The following is a 16053-nucleotide window of genomic DNA, read 5'->3' as shown; positions in this document are numbered from 1 at the left end:
GTCAAATTGAAGACAAACAGTTCTAATCATGTTCTTCAATGTTTGATGAAAACGTTCTAAGGCACCTTGCGATTCTGGATGATAAGCACTTGATCTGTATTGAGCAATCCCTAACTGGTACACGACTTGTTGAAATAAACCTGACATGAAATTTGATCCCTGGTCGGACTGTATAGACTTAGGAAGTCCTATTAATGTGAAAAAAATGATCAAAGCTTTGACGATAGTCGGTGTCTTGATATTTCTGAGCGGAATAGCTTCAGGAAAACGAGTAGATGTACACATGATCGTCAATAAATACGCATTTCCAGTCTTGGTCTTTGGTAAAGGTCCAACGCAGTCAATTAGAACTCTGCTGAAAGGTTCGTCAAAGGCTGGAATAGGCAGCAGAGGTGCTGGTGGTATTTTCTGGTTAGGCTTACCAACAACCTGGCATATATGGCATGATTTGCAGTATTCTGCAACATCGTTTCTAAGTCTGGGCCAGTAGAAATGTTGCAATATTTTTAGGCAAGTCTTCCTTATACCTAAGTGTCCAGCCAAGGGGGTGTCATGGGCAAGACCAATAATTTCTTGTCTATAAACTTTAGGCACCACCACTTGGTATAGCACTCTCCATTCCTCCTCTGGGGTAGCATCAGGAGGCCTCCACTTTCTCATTAAAATGCCGTCCTGATGGTAATAGCATTCGGCCACTTTGTCTGCTTCCTCCTGTGGTTGAGCTCTCTAGCTGAGCTGAAGAACCTCAGGGTCTTTATGTTGTTCTTCAGATAAATTTTCTCGGTCTAATGAATGGCTGTTAACGTCTGGCCATGGCATAATAACATTCTTGTTAACACTAGGTGGTTTTATAATGGCCTTTTCTGAGCTACCAGGACCTTCAATGTCAGCTATAAAAATGTCAGAAAGGTCCATGTAATCAAATTTGTCTTCTTGCAAATTCTCATTTTGTTGTTTTCTAGCCATCGCCCTAGTAACAACACAAGCTGGATACAATTCAGCATCATCTTCAGGTGATTTAACATCCACCACCGGTTCATTGGTAACAATTGGTTCAGCAACCACTTTGTTCCTAGCTAGATCATTTCCTAGCAATAAGGTAACACCCTCAACAGGGAGATTAGGACGAACACCTACAACAACTGGTCCAGTTATCAAATCTGACTTCAGATGTATACGATGGAGAGGAACATCTATACAACCCAACTCTACACCTTGTAACAAAACGGAGGCACCAACAGAAGTCTTCTCGGACAAAGGCAACATACCTTCTAACAATAACGACTGAGAAGCTCCAGTGTCCCGTAAAATCTTAATAGGCTGAAGAGTGGTATCATCAACAATAGAAACAAACCCATTAGACATAAAGGGTTTATATTCCTCCATATAATCACAAAAACTGGACTTAAAAGCCTGACTCGCAGGACATTCCAACGCACTGGTAATATAAGGTGTCGTACAAGCACTGGACTTTGGCTTTTGTCGTCTAAAAAGTAAAATCACAAAAATCACTAAATGTGTTTTTAATTCTAAATGAACACATTGTTTGAACTCTTCTAATAAAATTAATTGTCTTAGACTATTAAAATTGTTATCTGTTTTCTTTGACGTAAGCCATTTATCAAATAGATCTTCTTTTTCCCGAGCAAATTCCACAAAGGTTTGTGAATCAAACTTTTTATAAGATCTAAATTTCTGTCTATATGCTTCTGGTACTAGCTCATAAGCTTTCAAAACTTCCTGTTTAACCGTGTCATAATCAGAACTTTTTTCTGATGGAAGTGCGGAGTATATTTCAGCTGCCTTACCCTCAAAAACACTTTGCAGCATCGTAGTACAATACGGCATTGGCCATTTCAAATTATTAGCAATTTTCTCAAACTGTGGAAAATATTTGTCGACTGTTTTTTCACAAAATTTTGGAACCAAACGTATATTTTTTGCTGCATCAAAATAATCTGATTTTGGCTGGACTTTAGTGTTGCTTTCTTCTTCGACCATTTCAATTTTCAGTTTTTCCATCTCTAGCCTTTCCCTCATTTCAAGTTCTGCCTGTTTTAATTTAAGTTCATCTTGTTTTAATTTAAGTTCATCTTGTTTTAATTTGAATTCGTCTTCTTTTTCTTGTTTATCTATTTCCAATCTTTTCTTCATTTCCAGTTCTTTTAATCTAAGTTCATGTTCCATTTCAAGCTGTTTTAATTAAAAGGCGTCAACATTTTCGACCTTAAGTTCAAGAGCCTCTTCACCTAAAATTTCTGCGTCAACTAGTTTGTCTATAACCAATTTTTTTATAATTTGTTTTCTCATAGATACTTTAAAAGCTAATTTCAGTTGTTTAGCAAGCAACACTAATTCCTCTTTAAATTATCAAAACTCTCCAGGTCTGGCGTTTTCAAAAATTTACCAGCATCAAATGCCATTTTGTAGAATTTTGTTGGCTAGTTATAATTAAAATACTAAAAAATTTTGAATAAAATATTTTTAAGATCCCGGACGAGCCCCCAATTTCTGTTACGGCCAGAAATCGCCTTTAAATTGTAGCCAACAAACGACACAAATCAATAGTAAAATTTAACAATATTTATTATACAAAAGTTTACAAAAGGTATTACACAAATATGACGGTCAACTTAACTGTCAAATATGAGTCCAATCTTTTATCTTTATCTGTATCCGGAAATATTTCGGAATCCAATCTGAATATTACGTTCACTATACTAAGGTCACAATCCAGTATGATGTTGTTTGTAGAATAAAAGTGTCAATCCAAATGCTGTGAATACTAATGTCTATCAATGTCTATGTCCAAGTTTAATTATTATTATGAGAGTTTAACTTTAGTGTCTGTATATATAGTGTTGGCATGGAAACTTCTAGAACACTCTATAATGGTTCATTGTGGAAAATCCTAGAAAGTTACAACGGAAATTTCTGGAATAACGTAGAAGTTTAAATTACGCATCTTTTATAAGGATCATTCTAGAAAGTTCCAATCGTTCTGTGATTGTTCCAGTGATTCCTAAACTGCACAGTTATAAGATTATTTGGTAAACAACTATCAGGCAATTCAACACAAATTAGGCCAACATAAATAAACATAATCATTACAATATCATAACAATAGGAATAGGGTGATACATCCAAGGATATTAATACACTGTGCATGCGTCAAGTAATTTACCTACTGAAGTAAGTGGGCCCCCTTACAATTTCACTAAAGGTTTTAGCTGGTTCTTCTGCTGTCTGAATTTTGATGAAGATATCTGGTGGTTCTTAAACTGTATTTTAATGTGTCTGTTTTTGTTTGAGTTCTAAGAAAATGTTCACTGTGCATGTTCTTGGTTGTCCTTGATGGTTTTTTCAGTAGGTCAGATGGTAAGTTTGCTTGGTCATGTATAATTTTGCAGAAAAGGATCATTCTGTTTTGTGTACGTACGGCGGTCTGGTAATTGCAATTGGTCTAAAATTGCTGTCATACTTCCTGGTTTGTAGTTATAATTTGATTTTATAAACCTAGCCGCTCTTTCCTGTACATTTTCCAGTTGGTCTTGGAGATATAGTTGATGTGGGTCCCAGGCACTGTTTTTATATTCTAGGACAGGTTCTAGTAGAAATGCTGATAATGTTCCATAAGATGTATTGCATAACTCCTCCTTGTTCTTTCCCAAGTGTAGATCAGTTGTGGTATTTTTTTGAGTGTATTTAAAAGATGTAATATTCTTCTTGCTACTCAAAGTCATCATGTTGCATTTAACTGGTTGAATTCTCATACCCCAATTAGTCGCCCAGTTACCAAGGGTATCTATATCTTTCTGTGGTTCTGCACAGTCATCTTCATTTAAGACATAGTTGTCACTACCATTAAGACATGTGTTGGTATCTTTATTTAGCTGTGTCTGACAGTTTATTTTACGGTAATTAAAATCACCCAAGACGTGAATGCATGATTGTTTGTATGATTTTCCTAATTTCTTGGGTTATTTTTCCATTTGGTCCTTTAATAGTTTTATATTTGATCCAAAGGGACATCAGATGGTCTGTACCAGCTTCCTATGTAAATGATGTTTTCCTTGCAAGACTAATTTGCTCCAAATATATTCTGATTCGTTTTCGAGGATCTGCACAGGCGCCGAGTCTAAAAGTGTTTAAATGAGTGACATTGTGCCTCCCCTATTACCTGTTCTGTTTATATAAGAAACCAAAAAAAATATTTAACTTCCGTTAAATGATGGATATAACATAATGGAAGATCCTGTGCCAATGGACGAAGACTGTTTATGTGACTATGGTTCGCATACTTATTTTTTTTAAACTTTGGTAATCAAACTATTTTTTCAGTGTTATTCAATATTCAACGTCATGAAAATTGATGTTTATACTTAAATACATGTGTTTGACTCATTTATCATTGGTTTCTTTTACATAATATTAAACATCTTTATAAGTTTTGAAATCGATTCTTTTTTTTGGTTTGAATTGAACTTTTTCCGCTATATTTTTTTACTTGTCCACAGGCAACCCAGACAAAAAAGTACTTGTCCATGTGTTCAAATGTATGAGTCAGACAAGTATCAGAGCATTTACACACCCCTGGTACAAAACTACGTACACTACAATGCCTTTAAAAATTGCACCCCTAAATACCATGTCGCGCATTAAAACCCAAAAAGGACTTCCAAAAGTTGACAGTTATATTCATATATCTAATAGAAATATACTCTTTTGTAATGCAAGTGATATAGTTCCATCTTTTGTTAATATGTCTGAACAAGATAAATTAAGATTCATGAAAAAGATAAATTAAGATTCATGAACAAGATAAATTAAGATTCATTTTGAAAATTAATGATACTGACTTTTGTACTGTATGTGTAGCTGGTATAAGCGATATGTATGATTGGAAAATTAATTTTAACTAAACATAATGTTGTTTAAAACTTTTGCAGTATTAGCTTGAATTAACAAGAGGCTCTCAAGAGCCTGAATCGCTCACCTTAATCTTTTTGGTTAAATCTCTCATCAATGATTACTTTGGCTTTTCAATTTATTTAAATGTTCCTTGAATCGTCCTATTTTCTTCAAAAGCAAAAAAAGGAAATCATTTTCTCCTATGTTCTATTTTAGCCATAGGAGCTATGTTTCTTGACATACAAGGAAATAAAATAAAAAATTTATACTAGATACTCTGAAACTCATTTAGCCTAAGTTTGGCAGAAATTGATACAGCAGTTTCAAAGGAGAAGATTTTTTAAAGTAAGTCAACATGATGAACAAATTGTGAAAAAAGTCTTAAAAGGGCAATAACTCCTTAAGGGGTTAATTGACAATTTTGGTCAAATTGACTTACTTTGCTTAACATTTTTGCTATTAACAGTTTATCTGTACCTATACAGAATATATAATATATAATAATATTCAAGATAATAACCAAAAACTGCAAAATTTCTTTAAAATCATCAATTCAGGGGCATTATACCTGAAAAACCAGTTACCAAATTTGGCTGAAAATTTCAGGACAGGTAGACCTTGACCTAAAAAGTACTTTAACTTCTTGTCTTATTTGCTCTAAATGCTGGAGTTTTTGAGATATAAGCCAAAAACTGCATTTTACCCTGTGTTCTATTTTTAGCCATGACGGCCATGTTTTTTGACGAAATAGAAAATAAAATACAAACTTTATTTTATACACCCTACAGATCATTCAGTTGAAGTTTGGTTGAATTTGGTTGAGTAGTTTTAGAGGAGAAGATTTTTTAAAGTTAGCAAATATGATGAACAAATTGTGAAAAATTGTCATTAAAGGACAATAACCCTTTAAGGGGTCAATTGACAATTTTGGTCATTGTAACTTATTTGTAGATCTTACTTTGCTGATCCTTTTTGCTGTTTACAGTTTATTTTTATCTATAATAATATTCAAGATAATGACAAAAAACTGCAAAATTTCCTTAAAATTACCAATTGAGAGGCAGCAACCCACCAATGGGTTGTTTAATTCATCTGACAATTTCAAGGGCTGATAGATCTTGACCTAAGAATATGTTCACCCCCATGTCAGATTTGCTCTAAATGCTTTCGTTTTTGAGATATAAGCCGAAAACTGCATTTGACCCCTATGTTCTATTTTAAGTAACTGCGGATTTGTTTTTTGACGGATCAAAAATCGAAGCACAAACTTTGTGCAGGATAATCTAAGGAACAATCATGCTAAGTATCATCCAAATCCATTCAGTAGTTTCAGGAGAATATGTTTGAAAAATTGTTAACGACGACGACGGACGCCAGGTGATGAGAAAAGCTCACATTTCCTTTTAGGAAAGGTGAGCTAATAATATAGGATGCATGACACCTCCACCCAATGTAGATATAAATTATTTGTCTCTTGTCATTGAGAAAATATGTCTCTGTATATTTGTTTTTTTGTTTATTTTTGTCTATTTTTGTATTTGTATTTCAGCTGGTATCATTCCTGTATTGGACTTTACACCAATACAATTATTTGAATTTGATGTTGTTTTATATTTGTTCACATTACAACTTACAGAGTTTATCAGTTTTGACTGTTGTACCCAGTTAACATAATCAGCCCTAATGTCCACTTTGTCCCTCAGTTCAGGAATGTAGAAATGATTATATGGAATAATTTGGCCATTTATTTCATTCACTTTGTTCAGTTTCTTCATTATCTCTAGAGAAAATTTAATATGAATATTCCTGGAAAACAGCTGAAACAAATAAAAATATTAGTTAGTTTTTCTCCACTTGCTGTAGCATTCAAGGTTAACCCAAAAACTTAAGTCTGACCTTATGTTCTATAATTAACCATAGTGGACTTTTTGGTTGATCAACAAAGAAATAACTTACCATAGTGGACATGATGGTTGATCAACCAAGACATAATTAACCATAGTGGACATGTTGGTTAATCAACCAAGACATAATTAACCATAGTGGACATGTTGTCTGATCAAACAAGACATAATTAACCATAGTGGACATGTTGGTTGATCAACCAAGACATAATTAACCATAGTGGACATGTTGGTTGATAAACCAAGACATAATGAGCCATAGTGGACATGGTTGGTTGATCAACCAAGACATAATTAACCATAGTGGACATGTTGGGTGATCAACCAAGACATAATTAACCATAGAGAACATGTTGGTTGATCAACCAAGACATAATGAACCATAGTGGACATTGTTGAATGGTTTTACACTAGTAATTTTGGGGCCCTTTATAGCTTGTTGTTCGGTGTGAGCCAAGGCTCCGTGTTGAAGGCCGTACTTTAAACTATAATGGTTTAATTTTTAAATTGTTATTTGGATGGAGAGTTGTCTCATTGGCACTCACACCACATCTTCCTATATCTATGGTTGTTGATCAACCAAGACATAATTAACCATAGTGGACATGTTGGTTGATCAACCAAGACATAATTAACCATAGTGGACATGTTGGGTGATCAAACAAGACATAATTAACCATAGTGGACACGTTGGGTGATCAACAAAGACATAATTAACCATAGTGGAAATGTTGGGTGATCAACCATGATTTAATTACCAATGTGGACATGTTGGGTGATCAACCAAGACATAATTAACCATAGTGGATATGCTGGTTGGTCAACCAAGACATAATTAACCATAGTGGACATGTTGGTTGATCAACAAAGACATAATTAACCATAGTGGACATGTTGGTTGATCAACCAAGACATAATTAACCATAGTGGACATGTTGGTTGATGAATAAAGACATAATTAACGATAGTGGACATGTTGGTTGATCAACCAAGACATAATTAACCATAGTGGACATGTTGGTTGATCAACCAAGACATAATTACCCATAGTGGACATGTTTGGTGATCAACCAAGACATAATTAACCATAGTGGACATGTTGGGTTATCAACCAAGACATAATTAACCATAGTGGATATGTTGGTTGATCAACAAAGACATAATTAACCATAGTGGACATGTTGGGTGATCAACCAAGACATAATTAACCATAGTGGACATGTTGGGTGATAAACCAAGACATAATTAACCATAGTGGACATGTTGGGTGATCACCCAAGATATGATTAACCATAGTGGACATGTTGGTTGATCAACCAAGACATAATTAACAATAGTGGATATGCTGGTTGGTCAACCAAGACATAATTAACCATAGTGGACATGTTGGTTGATCAACCAAGACATAATTAACCATAGTGGACATGTTGGTTGATCAACCAAGACATAATTAACCATAGTGGACATGTTTGGTGATCAACCAAGACATAATTAACCATAGTGGACATGTTGGTTGATCAACAAAGACATAATTAACCATAGTGGACATGTTGGGTGATCAACCAAGACATAATTAACCATAGTGGACATGTTGGGTGATAAACCAAGACATAATTAACCATAGTGGACATGTTGGGTGATCAACCAAGATATGATTAACCATAGTGAACATGTTGGTTGATCAACCAAGACATAATTAACAATAGTGGATATGCTGGTTGGTCAACCAAGACATAATTAACCATAGTTGACATGTTGGTTGATCAACCAAGACATAATTTACCATAGTGGAAATGTTGGGTGATCAACCAAGACATACAGTTGGGTGCAGACCAAGCATTACATGTAGAGGGGCCGAAAAAGTTAACGCGGCGTTTACTCGCGTGCACTTCATGTAAACGCCGCGTTCACTGTGCGTTAACCCCGAAATTGCAGTAGACATTAAAAGTAAATGGGCGTTTACTTTCGCGTTTACCTCCGCGTTAACACAAAAACGGCGCGTCTTCTAATTTTGTAAAGAGTAAACGGGCGTTTACTTTCCCGTTTACCTCCACGTTAATGTGAAAAGATGCGCGTCTTCTATTTTCGTAAAAAGTAAACGCGTGTTTACTGTTTGTATTAAACGCCCGTTAACGCAGATTGTCATCATAACCTGGATATACTGACCTAAAATGTGAAATGATAAGGAACATAAAAATTTATTGACCAACTGGTCATTTCCGCTTGACATATTGACGATTACAGTAATTTAAAAATGTTATCACACATTTGTATTTAATTGAACAATAATTATAGTAAATTTCTTGTTCTTCGCAAATAATAGTTTAAGTATGTTTATTCAAATACATGTAATTTAATCCTCACCAAAATCAAACAGTTTTCTCATCTTAGACAAACTGACTCGTAAAACAAAATTATTTGATATCATTAACCAAAACTGCTAATTTTTACCCTTTATAGGGAGCTACCATTTGATTTTTATGGGGGGTGGGGGGAGGCTAATTTTGTCCTGCCTTTTTTTTTATAGCTGTAATCTCTGTCCTGCCTTTTTTTTCTCACTCTGTTCGGTCCTGCCTATTCTTTTTTAGTTTATCCTGACTTTTTTTTTACCTAAATTGTCGTCCTGACTTTCTTTTTTTTGCAAGTGTCTCATCCTGCCTTTTTTTTTTAACTCAAAACTCCTGTCCTGCCTAATTTTTTCAAATTTCATCCTAGCCCCTCCATAAAAATCAAATGGTAGCTCCCTTAACAAGTTGTCTTATTCTATATAGTAGTTATTCAGTTATATTTTTATACCATAATGGACCATATAATACAATTGACCAGCAAGGTTTGTACCAGCCTGAAGGCCATGACCTCTTTTTATTTAAAATATTGACTAGTAAACAAAATTCAGTAGTTTTCAAACATCAGACTAACTCTTAATATATAATTATTTGTTCGCAACAACCAAAACTGACCATATGAGCATTTTATTATGTAAATCTATATACCTGCATAGTAAATGAGTTATATTTTCATGTAAGGATTGATTGTATAATGAAAAAGATAGCAATATTTGAATATTATGACTATAAAATTTTGTTTGCATAAATTCAGAGTGTCAGAATATACTTTTTTTATTCAAAATATTGAATCGTAAACAAAATTCAGAAGTTTTCATACCTCAGACTGACTCATATAATAGAATTATTTGTCCACATCAACCAAAACTGACCATATAGGCATTCTATTATGTAAATCTATATAACAGCATATTAAATGAGTTATATTTTCATGAAAGGATTGATTTCATAATGGACAAGGTAGCAATATTTGAATATTATGACTATAAAAGTTTGTTCGCATAAATTTAGAGTGCCCGTCAGCATGTCCTTTTTTTTATTCAAAATATTGAATCGTAAACAAAATTCAGAAGTTTTCATACCTCGGACTGACTCATATAATAGAATTATTAGTCCGCAACAACCGAACTGACTATATAAGCATTTTATTATGTAAATCTATATAGCTGCATAGTAAATAAGTTATATTTTCATGTAAGGATTGATTGTATAATGAAGGATAGCAATATTTGAATATAATGACTATAAAATTTTGTTTGCATAAATTCAGAGTGTCAGAATGTACTTTTTTTATTCAAAATATTGAATCGTAAACAAAATTCAGAAGTTTTCATACCTCAGACTGACTCATATAATAGAATTATTTGTCCACATCAACCAAAACTGACCATATAGGCATTCTATTATGTAAATCTATATAACAGCATATTAAATGAGTTATATTTTCATGAAAGGATTGATTTCATAATGGACAAGGTAGCAATATTTGAATATTATGACTATAAAAGTTTGTTCGCATAAATTTAGAGTGCCCGTGAGCATGTCCTTTTTTTTATTCAAAATATTGAATCGTAAACAAAATTCAGAAGTTTTCATACCTCGGACTGACTCATATAATAGAATTATTAGTCCGCAACAACCGAACTGACTATATAAGCATTTTATTATGTAAATCTATATAGCTGCATAGTAAATAAGTTATATTTTCATGTAAGGATTGATTGTATAATGAAGGATAGCAATATTTGAATATTATGACTAAAAAATTTTGTTAGCATAAATTTAGAGTGTCAGAATGTCTTTTTTTATTCAAAATATTGAATCGTAAACAAAATTCAATAGTTTTCATATCTCAAACTGACTAATATAATAAAATAAATTGTCAACAACAACCAAAACTGACCATATAAGTATTTTTTTATGTAAATTTATATAGCTGCATAGTAAATGAGTTATATTTTCATGCAAGGATTGATTGTATAATGAAAAAGATAGCAATATTTGAATATTATGACTATAAAATTTTGTTCGCATAAATTTAGAGTGTCAGAATGTCCTTTTTTTATTCAAAATATTGAATTGTAAACAAAATTTAATAGTTTTCATATCTCAAACTGACTAATATAATAAAATAAATTGTCAACAACAACCAAAACTGACCATATAAGCATTTTTTTTATGTAAATCTATATAGCTGCATAGTAAATGAGTTATATTTTCATGCAAGGATTGATTGTATAATGAAAAAGATAGCAATATTTGAATATTATGACTATAAAATTTTGTTCGCATAAATTTAGAGTGTCAGAATGTCCGTTTTTTATTCAAAATATTGAATCGTAAACAAAATTCAATAGTTTTCATATCTCAGACTGACTCATATAATAAAATTATTTGTCCACAATAACCAAAACTGACCATATAGGCATTTTATTATGTAAATCTATATAACAGCATAGTAAATGAGTTATATTTTCATGAAAGGATTGATTCCATAATGGACAAGGTAGCAATATTTGAATTTTATGACTATAAAAGTGTGTTAGCATAAATTTAGAGTGTCAGCATGTCTTTTTTTTATTCAAAATATTGAATCCGAACAAAATTCAATAGTTTTCATATCTCAGACTGACTCATATAATAAAATTATTTGTCCGCAACAACCAAAACTGACCATATAAGCATTCTATTATGTGAATCTATATAGCTGCATAGTAAATGAGTTATATTTTCATGCAAGGATTGATTTCATAATGGACAAGGTAGCAATATTTGAATATTATGACTATAAAAGTTTGTTCGCATAAAGGAGTAGGGGCAATAAGGCCCTTATTTGGCCCAAAAAATTACTGCAAATTTTAAAGTTATCATACATATTCTTAATTTACTGAAAACTTGTCTAAGGTATAAGGTACAAACAAAAACACAAAAAAATTGACATCAAACAAGTTACCATGGCAACAAATCATAACCTAATAAGCATATTTTGTTAAATTTCGTGATTTTCTTTGTTTTTCATCAAATTTTAAGTATATTTTAGATTGAAAAAGTATGTGCGCACCCAAGAAACAACTTAATATTTGATGAGATAATGCCAATAGTTATAATAAAGCTTTTGTTAAATTATTTTGTTGTTTCTCGGCTGCGCAGGATGTTTCCATAACGGAAATAAAGTCAGGAAACTGCATAAATTCTGTATTTTTCATGGTTTTTGTGAAAACAGTACATATTATGATGTAATTGTGATGCATCAGAAAAAAATCTTAATGTTTTTCATTTGTACTTCTTGACCCTGTGCATTTCTAAACATTATGTGCCAATTTGAAATAGTTATCAAACATTTCATTTTCTTGGGCTAAAACTAGGCCTTAATGCCCCTACTCCTTTAGAGTGTCAGCATGTCCTTTTTTTATTTAAAATATTGAATCGTAAACAAAATTCAGAAGTTTTCATACCTCAGACTGACTCATATAATAGAATTATTTATCCGCAACAACCAAAACTGACCAATTTCTTATCAGCATTTTTTTATGTAAATCTATATAGCTGCTAACTAAATTAGTTATATTTTCATGTAAGGATTGATGCTATAATAAAATAGGTAGCAATATTTGAATATTATGACTCAAAAAATTTCTATACATCAATTTAGAGTGCCAGCATGTCCTTTTTTTTCTTCAAAATATTGAATCGTAAACAAAATTCAATAGTTTTCATATCTCAGACTGACTCAAATAATAAAATTATTTGTCCGCAACAACCAAAACTGACCATATAAGCATTCTATTATGTAAATCTATATAACAGCATAGTAAATGAGTTATATTTTCATGAAAGGATTGATTGTATAATGAAAAAGGTAACAATATTTGAATATTATGACTAAAAAATTTTGTTCGCATCAATTTAGAGTGTCAGCATGTCTTTTTTTTATTCAAAAAATTGAATCGGAACAAAATTCAATAGTTTTCATATCTCAGACTGACTAATATAATAAAATCATTTGTCCGCAACAACCAAAACTGACCATATAAGCATTCTATTATATGAATCTATATAGCTGCATAGTAAATGAGTTATATTTTCATGCAAGGATTGATTGTATAATGAAAAAGATAGCAATATTTGAATATTATGACTATCAAATTTTGTTCACATAAATTTAGAGTGTCAGAATGTCCGTTTTTTATTCAAAATATTGAATCGTAAACAAAATTCAATAGTTTTCATATCTCAGACTGACTCATATAATAAAATTATTTATCCAAAATAACCAAAACTGACCATATAGGCATTCTATTATGTAAATCTATATAACAGCATAGTAAATGAGTTATATTTTCATGAAAGGATTGATTGCATAATGGACAAGGTAGCAATATTTGAATATTATGACTATAAAAGTTTTTCGGATAAATTTAGAGTGTCAGCATGTCCTTTTTTTATTCAAAATATTGAATCATAAACAAAATTCAGAAGTTTTCATACCTCAGACTGACTCATATAATAGAATTTTTTATCCGCAACAACCAAAACTGATCAATTTCTTATCAGCATTTTTTTATGTAAATCTATATAGCTGCTAACTAAATTCGTTATATTTTCATGTAAGGATTGATGCTATAATAAAATAGGTAGCAATATTTGAATATTATGACTAAAAATTTTTCTATACATCAATTTAGAGTGCCAGCATGTCCTTCTTTTTCTTCAAAATATTGAATCATAAACAAAGTTCAATAGTTTTCATATCTCAGACTGACTCAAAAAATAAAATTATTTGTCCGCAACAACCAAAACTGACCATATAAGCATTCTATTATGTAAATCTATATAACAGCATTGTAAATGAGTTATATTTTCATGAAAGGATTGATTGTATAATGAAAAAGGTAGCAATATTTGAATATTATGACTATCAAATTTTGTTCACATCAATTTAGAGTGTCAGCATGTCTTTTTTTTATTCAAAATATTGAATCCGAACAAAATTCAATAGTTTTCATATCTCAGACTGACTAATATAATAAAATTATTTGTCCACAATAACCAAAACTGACCATATAGGCATTTTATTATGTGAATCTATATAACAGCATAGTAAATGAGTTATATTTTCATGAAAGGATTGATTCCATAATGGACAAGGTAGCAATATTTGAATATTATGACTATAAAAGTGTGTTAGCATAAATTTAGAGTGTCAGCATGTCTTTTTTTTATTCAAAATATTGAATCCGAACAAAATTCAATAGTTTTCATATCTCAGACTGACTCATATAATAAAATTATTTGTCCGCAACAACCAAAACTGACCATATAAGCATTCTATTATGTGAATCTATATAGCTGCATAGTAAATGAGTTATATTTTCATGCAAGGATTGATTTCATAATGGACAAGGTAGCAATATTTGAATATTATGACTATAAAAGTTTGTTCGCATAAAGGAGTAGGGGCAATAAGTCCCTTATTTGGCCCAAAAATTACTGCAAATTTTAAAGTTATCATACATATTTTTAATTTACTGAAAACTTGTCTAAGGTATAAGGTACAAACAAAAACACAAAAAAATTGACATCAAACAAGTTACCATGATAACAAATCATAACCTAATTAGCATATTTTGTTAAACTTCGTGATTTTCTTTGTTTTTCATCAAATTTTAAGTATATTTTAGATTGAAAAAGTATGTGCGCACCCAAGAAACAACTTTATATTTGATGAGATAATGCCAATAGTTATAATAAAGCTTTTGTTAAATTATTTTGTTGTTTCTCGGCTGCGCAGGATGTTTCCATAACGGAAATAAAGTAAAAAAACTGCATCAATTCTGTATTTTTCATGGTTTTTGTGAAAACAGTACATATTATGACGTAATTGTGACATCATCAGAATTTTTTTTTAATGTTTTTCATTTGTACTTCTTGACCCTGTGCATTTCTAAACATTATGTGCCAATTTGAAATAGTTATCAAACATTTCATTTTCTTGGGCTAAAACTAGGCCTTAATGCCCCTACTCCTTCAGAGTGTCAGCATGTCCTCTTTTTATTTATTATTGAATCGTAAACAAAATTCAGAAGTTTTCATACCTCAGACTGACTCATATAATAGAATTATTTATCCGCAACAACCAAAACTGACCAATTTCTTATCAGCATTTTTTTATGTAAATCTATATAGCTGCTAACTAAATTAGTTATATTTTCATGTAAGGATTGATGCTATAATAAAATAGGTAGCAATATTTGAATATTATGACTAAAAAAATTTCTTCGCATCAATTTAGAGTGCCAGCATGTCCTTTTTTTATTCAAAATATTGAATCGTAAACAAAATTCAGAAGTTTTCATACCTCAGACTGACTCATATAACATGTATAATAGAATTATTTGTCCGCAACAACCGAACTGACTATGTAAGCCTTTTATTATGTTAATCTATATAACAGCATAGTAAATGAGTTATATTTTCATGAAAGGATTGAATGCATAATGGAAAAGGTAGCAATATTTGAATATTATGACTATAAAATTTTGATCGCATAAATTTAGAGTGTCAGCATGTCCTTTTTTTATTCAAAATATTGAATTGTAAACAAAATTCAGAAGTTTTCATACCTCAGACTGACTCATACAATAGAATTATTTGTCCGCAACAACCAAAACTGACCAATTTCTTAAAAGCATTTTTTTTATGTAAATCTATATACCTGCAAACTAAATGAGTTATATTTTCATGTAAGGATTGATGCTATAATAAAATAGGTAGCAATATTTGAATATTATGACTAAAAAAATTTTGTTCGCATCAATTTAGAGTGCCAGCATGTCTCTTTTTTTATTCAAAATATTGAATCGTAAACAAAATTCAATATTTTTCATATCTCA

The 16053-nt window shown here is 31.4% G+C and overlaps 1 protein-coding gene across 7 annotated transcripts in view; it reads right to left on the bottom strand.

The window, feature by feature from the left end:
* Nucleotides 1-16053, bottom strand: part of LOC134724971 (probable E3 ubiquitin-protein ligase HERC4) — a 303456-nt gene that overhangs the window by 112367 nt on the left and 175036 nt on the right. For 5 of the 7 annotated variants that reach the window (XM_063588396.1, XM_063588395.1, XM_063588394.1 and 2 more), the window contains one exon: nt 6546-6728. The exons of the other annotated variants lie outside the window; for them this stretch is intronic. In XM_063588396.1, the coding sequence (XP_063444466.1) occupies nt 6546-6728 (183 nt within the window). The remainder of the gene's footprint in view (nt 1-6545; nt 6729-16053) is intronic. 7 annotated transcript variants of the gene reach the window in all.

The sequence above is a fragment of the Mytilus trossulus genome, chromosome 7 (genome assembly GCF_036588685.1).
Source record: "Mytilus trossulus isolate FHL-02 chromosome 7, PNRI_Mtr1.1.1.hap1, whole genome shotgun sequence".
NCBI lineage: Eukaryota > Metazoa > Mollusca > Bivalvia > Mytilida > Mytilidae > Mytilus > Mytilus trossulus.
Note: the sequence above shows the minus strand (reverse complement) of the source record. Positions and strands in the feature narration are given on the sequence as shown.